At 46.0% G+C, this 21,961-nt stretch overlaps 1 protein-coding gene across 3 annotated transcripts in view; it reads left to right on the top strand.

Moving 5' to 3' along the window:
* The window catches only part of ENOX2 (ecto-NOX disulfide-thiol exchanger 2), a 60,583-nt gene that overhangs the window by 20,167 nt on the left and 18,455 nt on the right, over nt 1-21,961 (top strand). For 2 of the 3 annotated variants that reach the window (XR_012044722.1, XM_072876733.1), the window contains exons 3-8: nt 3,619-3,753; nt 8,745-8,900; nt 14,084-14,290; nt 15,988-16,221; nt 16,853-17,065; nt 18,642-18,748. Coding sequence is in view for 2 of the 3 variants with exons in the window: in XM_072876733.1 (XP_072732834.1) it covers nt 3,619-3,753; nt 8,745-8,900; nt 14,084-14,290; nt 15,988-16,221; nt 16,853-17,065; nt 18,642-18,748 (1,052 nt within the window). In the remaining variant the exon portion in view is untranslated. The remainder of the gene's footprint in view (nt 1-3,618; nt 3,754-8,744; nt 8,901-14,083; nt 14,291-15,987; nt 16,222-16,852; nt 17,066-18,641; nt 18,749-21,961) is intronic. The other variant, XM_072876735.1, reaches the window with a different exon arrangement.

Raw genomic sequence — 21,961 nt, 5'->3', positions numbered from 1 at the left:
CAGGCTGTGATGTGCCGTAGGTCCTGCCTGTCGCGTTGCCATCTATCTAACTATATTGCAACACATTGCTATGAACCTAGAATAGTGTTTTACTCCAAAAACCATGCTTGAAGTTAGATTTAATCATTGACAGCTAGAGAGATGAATTTTCCTTTTTTGGGGTGTAGTATGTTCTTCTATTCATGCTGCTTTAATTCGTATTTGACTTGACACTAAGTCTGCTGACTATTGAGCATCAGGTCTGAGCTATTTCAAAGGATGTTCTGTTTTCCCCCGATCAATGACATCTGTCAGATAAGGAAAAAGCCAGAGGTGTGCAGGTGGTTTTTTGTACTTAGGTTAACTCCAGTGTGGGCATTGTGCTAGTGCATAGAGCTTGGCTGACGTAAAAAGTGAAATGGGTGACGACTGCAAAGGGTGGTGGGACTACAAGGATGTCGTGAGGTTACGCAGGGAGAAAATTAGAAGGGCCAAAGCCCAACTAGAACTTAATCTGGCTACTGCCGTGAAAGACAATAAAAAAATGTTTCTATAAAGATATTAGCAACAAAAGGAGGGCTAAGGAGATTCTCCATCCTTTATTGGACGTGGGGGGAAACACAGTGACAAAGGCTGAGGAAAAGGCTGAGGTACTTAATGCCTTCTTTGCCTCAGTCTTTAATTGTAAAACCAGCTGTTCTCGGGGTACCCAGCTCCCTGAGCCGGAAGACAGGGATGGGGAGCAGAATGAAGCCCCCATTATCCATGGGGAAATGGTTAGCGACCTGCTACATGCACAGTCTAGACATGCACAAGTCTATGGGGCCGGATGGGATCCCCCCAAGGGTACTGAGGGAGCTGGCGGCAGCGCTCACCAAGCCACTTTCAACCTTTACCAGCAGTCCTGGCTCACCGGGGAGGTCCCAGTTGACTGGAGGTCAGCAAATGTGACGCCCATCTACAAGAAAGGCCGGAAGGACGATCCGGGGAACTACAGGGCTCTCAGTCTAACCTCGGTGCCGGCGAAGGTTATGGAGCAGATCATCTTGAGTGCCATCACATGGCATGTACAGGACAACCAGGGGATCAGGCCCCGTCAGCATGGGATTATGAAAGGCAGGTCCTGCTTGACCAACCTGATCTCCTTCTGTGACAAGGTGACTCGCTTAGTGGATGAGGGAAAGGCTGTGGATGTTGTCTACCTGGACTTCAGTAAAGCCTTTGACACGGTTTCCCACAGCATTCTCCTGGAGAAACTGGCTGCTCATGGCTTGGACGGGTGTACTCTTTGCTGGGTAAAGAACTGGCTGGATGGCCGGGCCCAAAGAGTGGTGGGGGATGGAGTTCAATCCAGCTGGTGGCCGGTCACCAGTGGTGTCCCCAGGGCTCGGTGCTGGGGCCAGTCCTGTTTAATATCTTCATCAATGGTCTGGACCAGGGGATCGAGTGCACCCTCAGTGAGTTTGCAGATGACACCAAGTTGTGCGGGAGCGTTGATCTGAGGGGAGGAAGGCTCTGCAGAGGGACCTGGACAGCCTGGATCGATGGGCTGGGGCCAACTGTGTGGGGTTCAACAAGGCTCAGGGCCGGGTCCTGCACTTGGGTCACAGCAACCCCATGCAACGCTGCAGGCTTGGGGAAGAGCGGCTGGAAAGTGCCCGGCGGAAAAGGACCTGGGGGTGTTGGTCGACAGCTGCCTGAATGTGAGCCAGCAGTGTGCCCAGGTGGCCAAGAAGGCCAACAGCATCCTGGCTTGTGTCAGAAATAGTGTGGCCAGCAGGACTGGGGCAGTGATCGTCCCCTGTACTGGGCACTGGTGAGGCCGCACCTCGAATGCTGTGTTCAGCGTTGGGCCCCTCACTCCCAGAGAGACATGGAGGGGCTGGAGCGTGTCCAGAGAAGGGCAACGGAGCTGGGGAAGGGTCTGGAGCACAAGGCTGATGGGGAGCGGCTGAGGAACTGGGGTTGTTCAGCCTGGAGAAAAGGAGGCTGAGGGGAGACCTCATCACTCTCTGCAACTGCCTGAAAGGAGGCTGGAGAGAGGTGGGGTCGGTCTCTTCTCCCAGGTAACAAGTGACAGGACGAGAGGAAATGGCCTCCAGTTGCGCCAGGGGAGGTTTAGGTTGGATATTAGGAAAAATGTCTTCACCGAAAGGGTTATCAAGCGCTGGAACAGGCTGCCCAGGGGAGTGGTTGAGTCATGATCCCTGGAGGTATTTAAAAGCTGTGTAGATGTGGTGCTTAGGGACATGGTGTAGTGGTGGGCTTGGCAGTGTTAGGTTAATGGTTGGACTCGATGATCTTAAAGGTCTTTTCAACCTAACAATCCTGTGATTCTATGACTGGCAGTGACAGGAGGGAAGGATGAAGCCAAGGCTAGGTGTTTGACCTTGGCAGTGCTTCATTTAAGTTGAGCGTGGGAGATGAGGATTACGGAGATGGCCCAAGTGATACGTGGGTTGGGTGGTTAGCAGAAGATGGGTCAGTGCAGAGGGAGAATTCTCAGCGGGGACGTAGAGGTGGCATCTCAGGATGATGAACTGATCTCTTGTCCCTTCTCTGAGGCCAAGAAGAGAGGAGTGGTGGAACGGGGTGGGAAATGGAAATTCTGAATTTCACACAAGCATTCATTTTATGAAAGCTTCATCAGGAAGATGGCATGTGAGACAGCTCTGGGACTGCTGGTGGCCAGGTTTAGTGTCCCTGCTCTGATTTGGGCAGCTATCTCGAGCTCTGTCTTTTTCCGTAGCAGAACAACGCCCTGGGCACTGGCTGTTGGCTTTTTTGAACTGGATGAGCCCTTCTGTGTTTTTCCACAAGAAAAAAAAGTTTGTGTGGGGATTGTTTTTTGGATCTGTTGGGTTTTTTTCCCTGTGCGGAGTTAACCTTGTGCTAAGCATTTTTTTTTCCTCTTTGAAATCAGATATTTTGCATTTGGGCAGCTCTAGTTAAAACTTGTGCAAACAAAAAGAACAAGCATGTGTCTTGGTGGTCCCTGGAAGTAACCAGCTAAAGGCGTGGCTGACCCAGCTAAATCACTGAAGAAGATGTGAATGCTTAATTAAGCCATGTTATACGAATGTTAATGGTTCCGCCTGGATTGCCAGATAACTCTGCTAGACCTTGAGTAAATAACACTGGTACTGCTGCTGTCAGCAGCAAGGCGTTGTTCTTTGCTTCGTTTCCCCTTCTAGTGTGGAGGAGAAATGTCTTCAAATGGCAGTGGACGTACTCCCTGCTGGAACAGGCTGGCCATCACTGTTAAATCCAGGGCAGTTACAACAATTTATACCTGCTGAATGTTTGTCCTTTGTTCATAAATCTCTTGGGAGGAATCAAAGCGTACTCCTTACATTTAATCGGTGTTCCTTTAAGGCCCCTTAGAGCTGTTGACTGTAGTGGATAAACCATAATTTATTTAGACGCTCTTGGAAGGCAGTGTTTTCATAGACCTTGCTTCCGTAAAATGTTGTCTGCTCGAGAGGGACAGAACTGTGTTTTTTTTCATTTGGCTCTTTCCTGTGTGTTAGGTTCAAATCTGGTTTTGGATGCTGATGCTGCAGAGCCTTGCTGGGCAATGTATGCCCTGCAGAAGAGTTAAGATACGCACTAAGCTCTTAATCACTTTTTTCCTCTCAGCAGATGGTGGCAGAAATCTAAGCCTCGACTCCATTCCGATGGGCTTGCCAATGTCAGACCCAACTGCCTGGACCACTGCGATGAACAATCTAGGGATGGCTCCCATGGGGATGACAGGACAGCCCCTCCTGCCTGGTACGTGAGTTTATCCAGACTGTGCCCACCTTTTCTTTCAAACATGTCTTTGAGAAGAACCTATTCAGTTGAGTTAGATAAATGCCTACCCCGTACAAAAAACATTAATAAGCTGTGTTTGAAATGCATTAATGTCTCCAAGTGATTTATTTAGAGGTCAGTGTTTTAATACTGATTGCAGAGGAAATGAGAATACGTGTTTTTTGATGCAAACAGTGGTTATTGTGGGGTACCTCTAGATACTCTGCAGTGGACCAGCAGGAGGAGGGTCCCACGCAGAGCTCAGGAAACCAGTGGTACCAAGTAACACATTATTCTAAGCTGAGCTGGAACTGCTTAAAAGGAAGGGTGGGAAGGAGATGAAGAGGAAAGCAGTAGGGCAGTAAAATGGATATGGCAGAAGCTTAATGAAGGTTTCTGCTCCAGAAATCACCACCTCGTAGTCCGGAGTACACGTGCGTGGGTGAGTCATCCTATCCAGGATTTGTTAAAGAGCTCCTGTAGGAACAGAGCTGCGCTGTACCTGGTTTCTCAGCAGTGCAGGATGCTTGCGCATCAAAATCCTGAAATGAAATTACTGTTTCGGTGCTTTACTGCATTAAGCGCTTGAGAAGGATGCTGTCTCCTGCCTGAATAATTGCCTGCTCACCTGGGGAGGGAGTGTCTGTGTTGGCAGCACTCTGCAGTCCTATTTCTGCTCTTGTGGCATAGAGCAGGTAGTTTGCTGTGCAGCTGATAGTATATTTAACTAACAGCATCACTTACCTTGCCGTAAGTTTTGCATGCAGCCTGTACTCTTCTCTCTCCTAGGCCTTGTTTCACATTTGTCTTTGCTGTAGGGGTGTTGTTTTCATGTCATTCTCCTGCTCCCATGCTTCTGTCAAGTAAAAATCAATAGAAGTCTGTCCTAGGAGAGTACACAAATTTGAAGCCAGTCTCCCATTCCCTGCTGTAAGAATAGGGGAAGGCTTTTGAGTGATGTTTGTTTGATCCTTTTGAGATCAGGAGGTCTGCACCCAACACAACTCAGAATGTTTTAGAAGGAGCAAAATGTTTTTTTTTTTTTCTGATCTGGCTGCAAGAGAGCAGGATGCTCAGGTGAGTATGGATCAGTTCCCAAGCACAGTGATGGTTTGAAGTTTAGACCAGTCCTATCTGTAAAGATGAGAGACAATGGAAGCTTGATGTGCTTTGGGCCATCTTTTCTGAAAGCTAGGTGGGACTAAAGTTTCAGGTCACAGTAAAAAAAAGTCTAAAAATGCTTAAGAATTTACCAGCCAGTTTCTGTTCCTACAGATGAAGTAAAGTATATAGTTGTGAGATGCTTTAAGAGGACCTCAGTGTCTAAAATGAATGCACCCTTCACTCCATCCAGCTACTGCCAGCTTTGTATAAAAAAGGTTATCACAGCTTTCACCAAGAAGTACCTGCCAGGCCTGATGTTCTTGAACTCTAGAGTCCTTGAGGACTTTTTTCTTCTTTTTCTGTTCTTGAAAATGGAGACTGGCTCTTCTGAATCTGCTGCTTAAGCCTCTTGCATGCTGGCCTGTAACCATGGGCTCAGCTTCTTAACAGAAGAAGTAGGTCTCTACGCAAGCTGGCAAGTTGTCTTGCACATTGGTTGAGCAATAAACAGTGGGGCTCGCCACAAATCCAACAACCACGGGCTCTGTTTGCCCTTGCATACACACTTTCTACTTATCAGTATAACGTGATAGTTCATTACCCTGCTAGTTCTTTTGCTTCTGATAAGTGTATCCATTCATGCTTTTAGAAGGCTGTAAGTCTTGCTTAATCAGAGAAACACCCATCTTGGCTTTCTCCTCCATCGGATTCCCCAGGCTCCTCTGTTCCTGCATTAAGGATTTTCTCTGACTGGCATCCATAGCCGTTGCTGTCAGCTAACCTTGAAGCAGTAACAAATTACCAGGACAAGGTGAGACTGCTCTCATTGGCATGAAGAATTATAAAATGTGAAGGGACTGAATTTAGAGGCTTGCAAAAGTTGTAGCAGTGGGTTCACTTGCCTGTCCTTGACATGTGGCAGGTAGCCCAGTGTTAGCCCCGGCACCTCTGGCTGTAGGGCTGGGAAGAACAGCCATCACCCTGCCAGGGACGGTGGGGAGGTGGCCAAAACGCACCTTGTTTTGCCCCTCTTGCTGCCAGCACTGAGGTCGTGCTCTTGATCTCTTGTGTTTCTACGTATATCAAACTGTGCTGGGAAGACAGATGGCGTCTTGGGCTCTAAGACATGGATGTTCTGAAGGGTCTCTGCGTTTTCCAGCAGATCACTGTGTGCTCCGTGTATCTCCCATCCTCTGCTGTCTCAGCCGTGAGAGCTTTGGCTATTCCTCTTCTTTCCAGTTGCTCTTGATGGGCAGCAGTGGGCAAGGTCCAGGTCACTCCCTGCTGATGCTTTGGAGTACAGCTCCAGGAAAACGAAGAGTTTATTTACTGTCTCAGGAGTGCTTTAACAGGAGGATACCAAGGCTGTGCGCAGCAGGGCACAGGCTGTGGAGAGCCGGTGTCCTGGGGTGGCTTCTGTGCTGCTCAGAGGGGTACTTCAGGGCCTGCTCTGGTACCTGCTGCATGCCCAGGGGCTGGCTGGCCCAGACCAGCAGCATTTGTGAGACTGGTCTAACGCTTCACAGCTGGAATTGAGTTTACTGGCACAGATGTGGCCAAAAGGGAGGGAAGTAATGAGCATCCCAGCCCAAACCTAGGAAATCTGAAAGGTGTGTTGATAGGTTGGAGGCCAGGATGCTGGTTTTGGCAAGTGTTCTTCCAGCCCTTCAGGAAAGGGGCTGTCCTGTGCTTGTGGCGCTTCAGTTTTCAGTGGCAATACCTTTGTCGCAGGTTGGATCAGGATGTTACTTGCTCAGGACTAAGTCCTGCAGTTTTTCTCCAGCTACCTCACATCTTTGGTGAGTTTTCTCACTGAAGGTCACAGCCATCCATGAGGTGACCTTCATCTCAAACTTCAACTTAGCAATATGTGAATTTAAACCTCAGAGATCTGGGATGGGGTAACCTCTCCCCATCCTCTCTTCCCTGGTCCGAGCCTGTGGGCCAAGCCCCAGCTCAAAGACCTCCGTGCCCCGAGACAGCAGTTGTACAGGTATAGCCTCGATCATTCAGGCCAAGCCTTGTCATTCCTTACAGCCCATTTCCTTTGGAAACGCGTACGCAGTGTGTTTCAGGGGGTCGTGTAGCACCATCAGAGGGAGCAGTAAGGCTGCCTGTGCTGTGGAATGGGGCTCTACCTAAAGATAGACTTGCATCGTTTTTAAATTTTTTTTTAAGACAGGTGAAAATGCTATTTAAAATAGCTGAAGACAGCACTGTCTGCCTGATCTTTTTGACAGTGTCATCTCTGAAACCTACTAATGAAAGTTGAAATGTGAAAATTCTGCAACTTTAATGTCACACTTTGCAAGCCAGGTGTCATAGACCAGGCCATCCCAGCAGCAGCTGGCTGTGGATAAGGATACAATTCACATGTATCCCTACATCTGTATTTCACAGTTGGCTACAGGAAGATTGCTTGTGCCTTCCTCTGAAACGCCTGTTTCATGGCAGAGGATTTGCCTCAGATCTGTGTTCTTACTGTGACTGTTCATGTGTGGTGTAAAATGAACAGCAACGCTTGCACCGAGTGCAAGGAAATCCAAATTAGGCAGGCAAAGCGACATACATAAAGCGTGTATAAATGTAGCCCCAGGTAAAATATTTGAAAATACAAAGGAAAACAAAATTCAGCTACCAAACTCAAACATCCAATCTGGGCACTAAAAGTTGTCCTGCATCCAGATTACTGTAAGTAGTGGTTGTGAAGAGAGGAATACAAAAATGTCTGCCTGCCCTAGGGATATGAATAGCATCTGAAATGACGCCAGCTTAGGATCAAAGCAAAATGCTGCCTCTGCACCTCTCAGTTCTGCCTGTTTGTAACTTTTGTCTGTGCCTTGCAAAATTAATTTTATCCCTCTGCATCTGAAACAAGCAGCCAGATTCAAAGGCTCTGTAGTGCTCGGGATTGCGTGTTCTGTGGTAGTGTCCTGTGGTATTTTGGGATGGCCGAGGTGTTCAGAGCTTCTTCTGCAAAGAGAGTAGTGGTGGTAGAGGGTAGGGATGTCGTGTGCTTGCAGGAGGGAGTTCTTCCTGAGGTCTCGCCCCGATCGTACCAGCTGGCCCTGCTGGTACTGGTTGTCCTTACAGCTTAGCTGCTGACATTCTCAGACTCATGAGCCTTCTAGGCATACTCTTTCCATTTTGGTTGCCTGCAGGTATTGCTTCCCCAGGCTTCGCAACTTCTGAACAGATATAATACCCCTCCTTCGACAGCTCTGTTTAGTTTTATTCGGCATTGGAGGCAAATCTAAGAGCAAAATCAAAGTAAAATGCTACTTAGGTGTAGTCAGAGGGTTAACTAAAGCCTAGAAACAAGTTAAGCAGGGTAAGGCACGTAATACGGTGTTTCCTTAAATGCTTCTGTGCGTTTTACCCAGAATTATTCTGGCATGTTCTTAGCTGCTGAAGTTGGTACACTTGTCTAGTTTGCAAGATGATGCCCTTAACCCTGTGTCACAGCTGTCTGCGCTACTAAACTACGTAATGAAACCAAACGGGGTTAGGTTTTACGCTGTTTCCATGTGCCACAGATTTATTTATGTGGATAAACCTTACTGGGGAATGTTTTGACACTAGATGGGAGATGGTGTCTACAGAGTGGAAAAGAAAGTAGTTTATTTGAGCAGAGAAAATTTATTTGGCTGACACAATCAACAATGAAATAGTTTTTAAATAGTTGTTTTAAGGGCACAAATCTAAAGGTCTGGTGAGTTGTATTGTGATGTTCCCTCCCTGTTGTTGTTTATTCAGCTCATTTTCACTGGCATATGTGGGGAGAGTACTCCCTTTGCTGTCTGAATAAACAGTTACTGTATGAGTCCAAACCACTGCCTGACTCCCTCATTCTCTTCCCCATTTAGATTTTGATCCTGCGCTTGGGATGATGACTGGAATCCCTCCGATCAACCCCATGATGCCAGGCTTGGGGATAGTCCCACCTCCCATCCCTCCAGACATGCCTGCTGTGAAGGAGATCATTCACTGCAAAAGCTGCACTCTCTTCCCACCTAACCCACGTAACTGTCTATTTATGTTTTCTCCTGTTTCTGTCTGTCTGTGTAGGAATGTGTGTGTGTGTGTATGTGTGTGTGTGTGTATATATATATATATATAAAGTGTATATGAGAGAGGAGCCATTACGTTGCTCTGGGGTGAGTCACTATGACTAGACGCTGGCAAGCAGGTGACAAAGCAATAGGAAAAGCCTATTCTTGTCACTGAGTGTTGGCCATTTCAGTAAATAGCCTTTTCAGTTGTTAGATTGATAAGGGCTGGGAAAGAAAGCATTCCAGTCCCTGGATATTTGAACTCTAATCTTCATGGCATGATTCCTGCGTGTATCATCTAAGGCTTCAAAGCTCTTGGAGGTAAGGAGACTGGATCAGCCAGCGTGGTCTGTGCGGAGTCCGTGCTCTGGGTTTTGCAGAATGTGGTGGAAGGAGAGTAGAGGCAGTTGGAAATAAGACAGAAAACTTTAAGAAACAGACAGTCAGGGCTCACCAGGCTATAGCAAGAAACAAGGATCCCCTTCAAACTAGCTAACTGACACTTTCTCCTCACTTTTATTATAAAAACCAGAGGGGAGAAAAAACATCATTACCAGTCAGTTGGCTGGGCTGGTGCAGGGAAAGAGGAAGGGGGTGAAATAGCCAACAAAATGTAGATGTGATAGAGATAAGTACATCTCATTTCTTGGCTTTGGAGGATATCCCTAGCTATTGCTGTTAGAAGACATTTATCGGTTACATACTTAGCATCCAGTCTGTCCCAGTTCTTTGTTTTTTGGACTTTGGGATTTTTCTGGCTGAGGGAATTCTTGGTGCTTGTATTAATTTCCATGAAAAGGTTCTAGATCATCTTGATTACTTTTTTTGGTCAAAACTTACTTTGCCCCCACTCTTTCTGCTTCTAACGTGTACTTTTCTGTGGTACTCGATTCCTTTCCTGTTTGTTGCAGACTCTGTATGTGTATTTCTGAAGTCTGTTTGGAGTGATTCCTCATCCAGTTAGGCTTGCAGGGAGGGCTTTTTTTTTTCCTTGCTTTGACATACAGGTTCTAGTTCATTTATTGGAAGCGTCGATTACATTCAAGTCCTTAGAGCGTTTCAGACCAGTTGCTTTAATTTCTTAAAGTTGCTGCTATGAAATAAAGGCCTCTTCAGTTACAAAACCTGCAGCAAAAACATTGCTTTTTTAGCTTTTCATCTCAGTTAAAGTGGATCAGCTTGTGGTTGCTCCATCAAGATTATTTGTTTTAGCGCTAGCTGTTCTCTAATGTCCTTAATACTTGCAAACTACTGCCCCATGGATTTCAAGTGTCAATTCTTACTGGCCTCAAGAACTACCTGATGAAATGTATTGCCTTGTCATTTGCAGTATCATCATCAATACATCTGTTCTTCAGCTTTTATCTGAGAAACTTGGTGTCATAGTCACAGAGTTCTTCATAGCATGGTGTCTTTTTAGAATATTAAAAAATACTTAATTTCTAGTGTTATCCAAATCCTCTCCTTGAGCACTCTGTGGTCCAAGTAATTTCTGATTTTAGCCATGGTATTCTTTTTTCACTATATCTCACAATTGAACCGCAGAGCTGTGCCACTAATTTCAGTCCTTCCTGCACATACCCTTGCCTCGCTTCATTTGGAGCTTGCCCGTTTTTCTTCCAACAATAATTTTGTTCTGTGTCCTACTTTAACAGGTTTAAGTACTCTCGTTTAGGTTCCGAACTGAAGCAAGTGCAATTGTTTCTCCATTTTTCTCCTCTTGCACAGCTTGGCATTTTCTGAATGTCTTGCCTCCCTAACCCTGGCTAGGCACAGCACTGAACTCGTCTCAAGGTCAGTTCTGCCTTTGTGAAAAGGCCAAGGTCAAGACTGCCATGTGAAAACCATCTTAAATTTGGTCGGTTACTTTCACAAAATGATTGCTTCTTGTCTACAGGTTGCTTGTTCTTGGCAAGCTGCTAAAACCTCTCTGTTTGAGGGCAGTGCTTTGCCTTCTGACTCATTGCCCTGCTCCAGCTGGAGCCCTGGAGGTGGTAGGCTGTCCAGGCGGACACGGCACCTCTTATCGCTGCTGGTTCTCTGAAGGGGGGGAATAAAATCAGTGTTAAATATTGCCATTTCAAGGGCAACCCCCAAGGAAAGCAGCCGGGACGGGAAGGGTTCAGTCTCTCTCCTCTCAGTGCATTAATACCTTTGGCCCACAGCGGTCACTGCAGAAACGAATAGTGGTGGGACATGGGTGCCAGCCCCGATGGTAATACCTCCCGAGCGCTTGGCAAAACCTCGGCCGTATCCCATCGTCACAGTCCCATACGCCTCTGAGGGAGTGTTGCAACGCCATTGGTTTTGTTCTGTCGTGTTTTGGTACGTGTATGTTAGCGTGCAGACCTGTTTGACCTCCGTCTTCCCATTCGGAGAATCTAGATAACAGGTGATTTCAGACCTCAGTGACTCTGTCTCAGGAAATTAGAGGAATATTTCCTTGTTTTCCACAGATAAGAAAGAAGGAAGCATAGATCCTAATGCTAGTTTTGTTGCTAAGGATTTTAACTGTGCAGGCCCTTTGGAAAAGAAGCTTTATCCCTCAGCGTCCATTCAGTTTCTCATCCCTAGTTAATCATTCTTCATCCCTTCAAGCATTCTGTGCTGACGCTTACTGCCTGTGTTTTCTCCCCAGTGACTTACTTGCATGGCAGAGATGATGTTGCCCATACCAACCTTGTCGTTATCTTTGTCAGGGTAATCCTGACAAAGTTTACTGCCAGGAATGGCCACTCAGAATGAACTTGTGATGATCCAGATGGACTTACTCTTACCTCTTTTTCTAGGCTTTCCTCACCATGGACCTTTCACTTTGGAGCCTGCGGCCCCTTTGGCATCACTGGAGAGCAGCTGGTAGAGTTTGGGGCAGTTCATCTGAGGAAATACTGTCTGCTTTTGAGGAAGATAAATCTCCCCAGGCTCTGCTGCCCAGCTCTCCCGTGATTATAAGGGGAGCACAGAGTGACTAGCTTGTGGGGAAACCTACGTTCAGGGTATCTAAAATTAGGCGAAGTGTGTTCCACCTCAGGATAAGTGTTTACTAGCTGGATTAATCTTCCAGACTCCCTTTAAAGCTGAAAGAGAGAGGTCAGTATTTGGTTATGATTTTTCTATTCTAGACGTCTACCTACAAGATAAATCGATACTTCTGAAGGAACTTGTTTTCATCCCTTAGCCCTTAGTTTCTTTTAAGAAACCTAGACAATTGTCTCAGTTGTAATTATTACGTAGATATCTATGTGGACAGTTATAACATAGTTATTACACAGATACCTTCGTGGAAAGATATCTACATAGATACCTTTCAGAGGTAGTGTGGATCTGTGTCTGTGGGTGTAGCTTGAAGCAGGTAAGTCTGAAGTGTGCACAGCTGCAGCACAGTTGATTTGCTAAATGGTGGTGTGAAGCTAGTTCCTGGTCTGGGAATTAGTAACAAACTGTTGTGGCCATGAGACAATCTGCTTCAACTTAAGAGGGATCAATATTTTTATTCCTGCAGCCAGCCAGGCTGGAGCTTGTCAGTATTTTTCCAAATATCACTGTGAGACCTGATGCTGCTTTGGGGAGCATGGGCTATTGCACGAGGGAAGATATCATAACGGAGTAGACCACTTTCTTTCCACTTCTTCATGCTTTCTTAATCACATTTCTCTTGTTTAGTTTGCTTTCCTACTTGTAGGCTTTAAGGGGCTTTCCTCTATTGTCTGTATCGTGAAAAACATGAACTGTGCAAGCTGCTCTCAGAGTGGATAATACGCAACTTGCCACAAGTTAGGTGTTCGGTCCACATCACGTCTGGTCAACGCTGCCAAGGCTGGCCCGCTGGGCTTCCCTGGCTCTTTGTGCTTTTCTGATTTAGGAGGGACCTCCAGTGTCCTGTTACACGTGGGGCAAGGTTTGGTCCGTTCCCTGTTGTCCACCTGGGAGGCTGGCAGGACGAGGCTGTGCTGACGAAGGGCACTGTCTTGCAGCTTCTGTTCTTGTGAAGTAAGAGTAGGACGTTAAAAGGAACTGTTGGCAGAGAAGAACTGGGGTTTACAGAAAAGAAGGTTAAGTATGTTGTTTCATAAGGCTGTAGCAAGTCAGTGGTCAGGCTCCATGTGGGAACCAAAAGGAGCAGTTTCCAAACAAAAAGAAAGTAATCCTAATAATTGCTTTTGGAAGAACTTTGCTGGAAATATGCCAAAGAATTAAAAGGATGTAATACAACTATTTTGTTAAATAAATATGTAAGTGGTGTAGTTCTGTGAACTTAACCAGTGGCAATGGATTTCAGCACTGAAATTCACTTAGGATTTTCCAGATATTAAGAAATACCAGGTAACAAGCGCATAATCCTTCTCAGCTTTCACGTACTGAGCTGGGAGGGTCTCGCTGCACCTGCCAGGTGGGCACCTGAGCATGGAAATGAGTTCGGTGCTGGAGAAACACTTCTCCAAGTCACAGCAGCCTCCTGCAGTCTCTTTTGTGTGCTGCGATGTTGCAGGTGGGTAAGTGAGCATACTCAGCAACCTGCTTCTGGCAAGCTAGGCTTAACTTTCAGCCTGCTTTTATGTTCTGTGGTTCATTTTAGCCATATGAGTAAAGAAAACATTAATTCCTCTACACCTCTTGGCTATACCCATCTCCTTCATCTCTTCCTTCCGTAATACCTTTTTCGTCTAGATTTGGTTCATGACCTTCCCTTAACATTAATACTTTTGTACCCTTTTCAGACTGCTGTATACCTTTTTGCCCTTTAGGATCCTCTGTATACGTTTTCTACGTATTCTTTACGTTAGGATAGTCCTTTAAGCTGTGCTTGTATAGCACCTCCCATGATAAAAGTTTTGAGGTCCTGGTGCTGCTCATGTTCTACGACAGGAGCTTGGTGAGCCTTTGCTTGTGCTAGGGAGAGTGTTTGGAGGGCTTCGGGCTCCTGAGATCTTTTGTTGGGAAACAGGCCGGTAAATGTGCTTATTCTCGTATAGCACCTCAGCAGTGCTATAGATCTACTGCTTGGTAAAGTCGAATGCAGCGTAGCTAGGTGTACATTTGAAGGAAGCCAGGAAGGTATGGTCGTCTCTGAGGGGAGGTGGGCAGATGAACGGAGTGTGTGCTGACAAACCAAAAACTAACCTGGTCTGCTTTCTCTCTCTTGCTCTCTTCAGATCTTCCCCCTCCAGCAACAAGAGAGAGGCCCCCAGGGTGTAAGACGGTGTTTGTTGGAGGACTGCCGGAAAATGGAACCGAGCAGATCATTATGGAAGTGTTTGAACAGTGTGGGGAAGTCATAGCTATTCGAAAGAGTAAGAAGAATTTCTGTCATATCCGCTTTGCTGAGGAGTTCATGGTGGACAAGGCGCTTTATCTTTCTGGTAGGTGTATTTCTGTCTCAGATGGCAGCTTAAAATTCTGGGACAGAGATGTAACGGCTTCTTTACAGCCATAATGATAGGCTTTGTGGCAATTGGAAGATTTGTCTAATGTCGTGTCAGTTTGCCTCTTTTTCTGCTGCTATTGCATTTCTGCTTAAATACATGAGAACAGCTCCTGATAGGAAAGATAGCAATGCTTTGTTACCTTGGGTACTGCAAACCTCTACATAATATTGGGATGAGGTACAATCAGAGTCCATCCCCATCTTACCTGGATGAATGTCCAGCTGATTCTGCAGATAATGCTTAAGGGTCCTATAAAAATTTGCAGTTGCTTTCAGTTGCTTGTTAATTGGAAGGTGTGCTTGACTGTCATCGATATTTTTTCCCCCTGTTAGTCATCAGAGCTGAAACACCTGGGCTCCTTTTGCCTAGGGAGCCCCTGTTCTGCATCCGTAGGGTTTTAAGAGGTTTGTTTCGGGGAGGACAGAGACCTCACGGTTGGTGTTTGCAGACTCTGCGTGGCTGGCAGACTGCGCGTTTCCAGTCAAGCCCGCGTTTGCTGTGCTGGTTACATCTGCCCTGAGCAGCCTGGGCTCTTTGCCTGACTCTTTACCGTTCTAGAAAAATACAGTAATACTTTCTATTTCCATGCTAAAATCCCTTCCCAATGCATTCTTTCAGTATGTTAACAAACCAGCGTACTGCCTCCAAAGCCCGTCCTCTCTCCAGAGAGACAAGATTGTCAAGATAAGCGAGGGAAATGCTCTTTGCTGTTTAAAATAATGGAAACTTCTCTGTAGTCTGTTTTGACTGATTGTAAGCATTGCGTCTCATTACAGAGACTGTTGAATTGACTTAGACGTGCAATGCCCCATTAGTAGGAGCAGTCTCTCTTTGCGGTTACCCGTTCTACGTAGCCAAACCAGCCTCTTTAGCTCCAAGCGTTCTCTGCTTATAGTTCCTCCTGCCCAGAGCCGTGGTCATGTGCACAGTCATCAGTGTCCTCCACACGCAAGCGTTGTTTCTGGGTTTGTTCTTTGTACAAAGTCTCTCTGTAGTTCTGATTTTCTTCCATACATCCCACCTGTGCTTTTCTTAATCACAGAGGAGAGCTTTCTAACATGTTTGATGTGAAACTCCAGAAAAGGAGTCCTGCAAACTGTGCTGGTGAGAAGAGTTCCCACACAGTGGACATGCACGTTTGCTGACCTTATTCCCGCTCCCACCGGATGATGGGGGCTGTTCCAAAGATTACCACCATCCATCTGCTGCCCTCTCTGCCATGTCTCACCTCTCATTTCCCCCTTCCCATCCCCAGCTTCTGAAGTTTGCGAAAGTGTGGATCCCAGGCAGTTCTGCCTTCCCCGTGTGAACCCTCTCGGGCTGGGCTGAGTCCCGCAGCCCAAGAGGTTGTGTACAATTACAGTTGCTATTCGAGACCTAGTACTTGGTAGCGTTTAGAGGAGGAATAGCCCATGTAAGGTCTGGCCTAGCACGTGCAAAACAGGCAGATAGCAGCAAACCCCCTAACAAGGTTTCCTTCTCCAGCATCGCGCTCTGTGCACTAAACTCTTCAGTAAACTCTTCTGTTCAGGGGCTTTCTGGCTCTGTAGGAGTGAGGCGGGCACTGGTGGGTGGTTGGAGCCCAAGGTAAGTCGCCTCTCCCATCTGAACACTGTTGTCATCACTGCCAGGCTACCGCATCAGGCTGGGCTCCAGCACTGACAAGAAGGATACTGGGCGCCTGCATGTGGATTTTGCTCAGGCTCGGGATGATCTGTACGAGTGGGAATGTAAGCAGCGGATGCTGGCGCGAGAGGAGCGCCATCGCAGGAGGCTGGAAGAGGAGCGCTTCCGCCCGCCCTCCCCACCTCCCGTCGTCCATTACTCTGACCACGAGTGCAGCGTTGTCGCTGAGAAACTGAAAGGTAAGTGGTTCTGCGGGCCACGGCCACCCTTCTGTGCAGATGCTGGGGCAGAGATTTGTGTGCTGCAGTGGTCATCTTATGGAACTGAAATGATGGTGCCATCTAGACCTTGCAGAGCCCATTCAGACTGAGCCCTCACCCTGCCCACAGCAGCTCTCCTAGCCATCTCTTTTTCAGGTTTGTCCTTTTGTAAAAGCAAACCCATACTTGAGTACAACCATTTCTTCCAAATCATTTTTGTTCATGTTAAAAGGACTAGTCTAGGTCCTAAGACCTTCTTTGAAGCTTAAGACCCGTGTGTGGCCTGATTATTTTGGAGCTGGAGGATATTTTCTTTCATGACAGAGTACATCTGAATAGGCATATGAAGTTTTCCAGTAGGTTTCTAGCTGTTGGTCCTCCTCTTGTTGCACCTCAACAGATGGTTTGCTCCATCAGCTTGACGTTAGACTTGCCTTCCTTTGTATGGCTTTGTATTCAGATAATACCGTGCTTTCACAAATTGTGATTAGCCGCCTGAAGTAAGTTGACCTTTGAAAGAGAGCAGTTCTGCAGTGCCAGGGAAAGGATCTAAAAGCTGCGTGGGCGACCCTGTATTTCTGTGGTGTAAAGGTGTTCGTTCTTGCTGCAGATGACACAAAGTTCTTGGAAGCCATCCAGACCTTGCTGACCTGGATAGAGCGTGGAGAAGTGAACAGGAGGACTGCCAACAACTTCTACTCCATGATCCAGTCGGCCAACAGCCACATTCGCAGACTAGTGAACGAGAAAGCAGCTCATGAGAAAGAGATGGAAGAAGCTAAAGAGAAATTCAAACTTGCTCTCTCAGGGATTCTGGTTCAGTGTGAGTAGTGTTTCCGCGCTGAATGTTGGTGTCTGTTGTTGTAGGGAAGATGCTTAATTTCTAGAGTCTAGAGAGGCCACACTAAAAGGGCTCCAGGAAAAGAAGTAGCAATCGCTTCTGTGCAGCTACAGTTAATTTATAAGCATATATCATTAACTTGGCAAAAGTTTCTTGTGGTACTTCTTATTGGAGTAAGAGTCCACGTCGGGGGGGAGGAGAGAATGAATTCTTAATTTTTTTCCTCTTTTAATTATAGTCTATTAGTAGTTCTGTCATCTTTTCAACTCCACTTCTGTGCACGGACAAGGTAAGTTCCTGGTAATCTGGTGCCTCAGCGAAGTGTACAGGATTTATTCGCCAAAGGTAGGACGCAGCAGTGTTCCCAACATCCTGTTCTTAGTCGCAACTGAAAACCTGTTGCAGAACAGCGTTTCAAACCTGGGTCTTTCCAATCCCAGTACTTTATTAAACCATGAAATCAAGAAAGAGGCATGGGCTATATTAGTTCCAAGATGTGATTTACAACAGTTCCTCAAACCATTCATTGCCTCTTACACATCCTTTCTTTAGTAAGTCTGAATTTTTTTTTACTTTTTTTTTAAGAGTGCCTTTCAGAGTACCTTCTCCACCATTGTACTAAGTCTCCTTGAGCCCCTTGGCTAGCTTGTGAACATTCTTCACTTTCAGGTTTATATTCGATAATTTTGGCTGTTACTTGTTTGATACTTGATTTTTTTAAATTTTTTTTTAAAATTCTGTTCATGGTAAAAAACATGGGCACACGGTCCAGAGGGAAATACAGCAAGCACTGCAGAGTAAGTAGTAATAGACAGTAGCATGCAACTCCGCTCTATAAAACACCCACTGATATCTCGGCAACTCTTGGGTTAATCTAAGTAGCAGAGAGCTGATTTTATTTTATAAGAATTATGCCTGCTACAACATCACAAGCGTAAAAAAAAAAAAAATCGGGTAGATGTGCTTTCTGCTGTTGGGTGAGTTCTCATCCAAGGAGAGGCATTTTGTATTTCCAAAAACCTCTGCAAATTTTCTAGAGAAATAGAAGGAATAAATCTCAGGAACAAAAAAAGTTGTTGGCTGACACCAGAATCCTTTTTGTGTAGCGTGCTCAGGCTGTGGCACTGCTCTCTGGGACTGCGCCCGCTGGGCAGAAGAACATCCACAGTGCCAGCTTTCACAGTTGTACTTCTTCATCCCGTTTTAGAGAGCGAGTGCTACCCGCCTGTACTTGCTACACTCATAGGCAGTGTTGCGCAGCGTATTTGACTATTTTTCAGCGCAACGCGTGCCTGTCTTTTTTCCAGTCGAGAGCAGATGCTGTTTCCCCCAGTTGATCGTTACTCTGTGAGCATTTGACGCTGGCCTGGTGAAGTCCATGCTTTTCTTTCCAGGCACAGAGTCCCTTTCCTGAGCGTAGCTTCAGCACAGTACAGTGTTATAAGAAAAGGTTAGCCAAACCACCTGCCTGATTCCACTTTTTTACTCCTTTACTCCTCTTGTTCGCCCTCTCTGGATGATATTCTGGCCTGATTTGACTGCTGATTTGATACTACAGTCGAGCAGATAGTGGCCGTGTACCATTCTGCCTCCAAACAAAAGGCTTGGGACCATTTCACGAAAGCTCAGCGTAAGAACATCAGCGTGTGGTGCAAACAAGCAGAGGTTGGTAATTTTTTATTGTGTTAGATCCTCCTCCAGCACAGTCTCTTTCTTGTCAGGGTATTGATGTTAAGTTTGCACAATGCTCGCGTGGATAACAACACCTTAATTCACAGTGTAAGATGGGAATTACTCAGTCGTCTGTTGTGTTACAGGTAATAAATTTTCTCTTGGTATTTGTGTTACTAGTAGCAATACCTTGAGATCTGTATGCGGATTGAAGTTGTGCACAATAATAATAATAATTGATCTGTTTTCTGCTGTTTTTAATGTTAAAGCAAGAGGGATTTCTAGAGAGATGTTAGAGAGAAAAACCAACAAACCCTAAGCATCATCAGAGATCTGTTTTATCACATTTTTATTGACAGACTTGAGAGGTGGAAATAATTGCAGCTGGACAGTCTGGAAAACTTGAGGGAGAACGTTCTCGTGTTTGTGTATTTATCCCATGCAGTGACATTGCTAGTGAAATACAGGATTTGAAGGCGGTGACAAGGATGGGGTTGACAGAAGAAGGCATACCACTCAAACTGCTCTTCCTGCAAGAGGAAGAATAGTTCTCAGTCCTTTATCCGATCTTACCAAATCGTATTGGAGTCAGGCACAACGTCAGAAAAAATAAAGCTAAGGTGAAGAAAGGCCGTCTCTTGGGAAAGGGATGGTTTTGGGAGATGTTTGTCCTGGAGTCTGTGATGAAACACGCTGCCTTCTGTCACCTGTGTAGTGGGGATGTCACATTGCTTGGCTGCATCTGGCAGTGGAGCCCACCTTGACGTTTGTCTGGCCTGAGGGAGACGGGAGGAGATAGCTGTGCTCCTGGAAACGCGGAGGGCTGCCAGGAGTGGCGGAAGGGCCCCGTGGTGGGTCTCCCAGTCAGAGCTCGTCTCACTTCTGTGTCCCTTCCCTGGAAAGGTTAATGCTCCAAGTGGTAAAGAAGTATTGTCACCCTGGGGTATGAATAGTTTTGAGGGAAAGAGCAAGAAATTGTATTTTTCTTGCTCATTAAGCTTTTAAAGTAGGGTAGAGCTTGAATCAGTTTTTACCACTGACAATAAAGACTTCTTCAAAGTAGCAGGACCCGGATCTGAAGTGTAGAAAAGAACTGCTATGAAAAATACCTGCCTTTTATCCTAACCCAGGGAGACACTGCTGTGTTTGGAAATATTCTTTATTCACTGCAGAAACGCTAACAGTTTGGAGCTGATCTTCTCATTTATATGTCAGAAATAAGGCAAAGCGGATGCTTTCTCATCTCAGCGTAACCTTAAGAAGGTTTCCAGCCCAGTGGGTTGCCAGCGCTCAGCAAAGCCATGCTGGGAATATCAATCTGGATGCATAGGATGGCAGCCGTGACCGAGGGACTGGAAAGCAGTTGGGCGTTTGGCACCATTGTCGAAGTGTTCCCCTGACAGATGTGTAAACAGCCGAGAGGGTCTTGTCTGCACACACTGCCGATTAGTCAGGGCTGGGTGAGAAATCCTACTCTGCCTGATAGCTTTGGATTTTCATTTTTCTTTGTTTCGGTTCCCTTGCTTGGAAAGCAAAGGTTGCTGACTGCTGGACCTTGTCATGTGTCTTCCCAGAGCCCTGTGCAGCCCGTAGTGAATGTGCCCTCTTGAGATGGGGAAAGGGGAGGCACCGAGTGGAGGAGTGTTTGCCTAATGTTGCCCAGTAATTCTCTGGAAGACCGGTTTTTTGGCTCCCAGTTGTGGATTGCACTCAGTACTTCTAGCACACAACCATCTTGCAGGAGCGTGCCTGTGCCTGTCTGTGTAGATTAGGTAGAGCTGAAAGTCTGGAGATGCTTCATGACAGCCCAGCCAGGTGAAGGCGGTGGTAAAAGACAAGCATATTCCGAAGTGCTTGTTTATTCCTAGGGAAAAGGACTTTCATATGCAAGCTGTAGAGTAGCAAATAAAGAGCAAGGTTAGCTTTCAACCACAGCATCTTCTTCAGTTACTCTTTTAGTACAATGCTGAAACGCTGTTCAGCTACTCCTTCTCTGCAATATTCAGGTGTCTGTCTCAAAAGTAGAGCCCCAAGCTGGAGAGCACATACATTCTACCCAAATCCCCGCAGCGTGCCGGTCCGTCAGGCGTGTACGCTGATTTCTATTAGGAATTTGAAGGCTAGGCTATACTAAAGGCACTGTGCAGCACATCAGTGCCATGTGGGGTATTCTGATGCGTCTAGAAGAAATGCCTTCCATCATCGCTTCTTTCCTGCCAGTGCTCAGAACAGGGAAGAAGAAATGCCATGCAAATATTTTAAAATATTCCATTTCCAATGCATTTGTATTGGAAAATGAGTGTTAAATGGGTTTAGTGATTTCATTGGGTAGCTATGACTCTGCAAGAACACCAAGCTCACAGAGCATCACTTGCGATAGCTCCGGAGGTGTTTTCTAAGGTATCACCGTTTCCTCATGCAGTGCTAGGCACCGTGTCTCAGACCCACATGGATCCTCCTGGTTTTGTCCCAGTGGGAAACAGAACAGGTTTGCTTAAATGACCTCGGAAAAGATTAGTCTGGGTTGTTAGTCTTAACTGTGTTAAAATACCAACTTTTTTTAACTGAGCCTGTACTAATGAGTGTCTAAAAAGAAACCTGTTACTCTCCGAGGCATGTTAGTTTCTGTGAAAGAGATGGGATTGTCTCAGCCAGGGCATGGAAATGAAAGCAGCAGATCACTATATACTTTCATATAGGAGCGATCTTACAGGGTTGCTTTTGGTGAAACGGTAATCAGTCCAGCACTCTTGGGTGTTAGTGCAAAATGTTTGTGAGGTACATTATCCTTATTTTCTAGTGTATGTCAACGTTAATCTTTAATGAAATGGTGACACATTGATATTCCAATGCATGTGCAACATTAACGAACAGAAAAAAGTGCGTTAAGTAGCTGATTAAGCCTCTCTCCATAGATCTCATCTGCAAAGGCATAAATAACAGATATAAGAGTATGACTTATAGACAGGAGAAATTGCTTTTCTGGAAAGAGACTGTACATGTATCATTCTTCTTTCTGTAGAGAAAGAGGTCACGTATAAGAGCTACATGGGCTTTGCTTTCTTAACCTTCATGGTATAGTAATAAAGAACATTGAACTTTGCAAAGCAGAAACATGATGAAGTTTTCTGTTTGGTTCTGTTATTTCTGTTAGGAACTTTCATACGGCTTCTTACAAGATTTGTCTTCCAGACTGCTTATGCATGG

The sequence above is a fragment of the Ciconia boyciana genome, chromosome 12 (assembly GCF_034638445.1).
Source record: "Ciconia boyciana chromosome 12, ASM3463844v1, whole genome shotgun sequence".
Lineage (NCBI taxonomy): Eukaryota > Metazoa > Chordata > Aves > Ciconiiformes > Ciconiidae > Ciconia > Ciconia boyciana.
The sequence above is the reverse complement of the archived record's forward strand: the minus strand, read 5'-3'. Positions and strand labels throughout refer to the sequence as shown.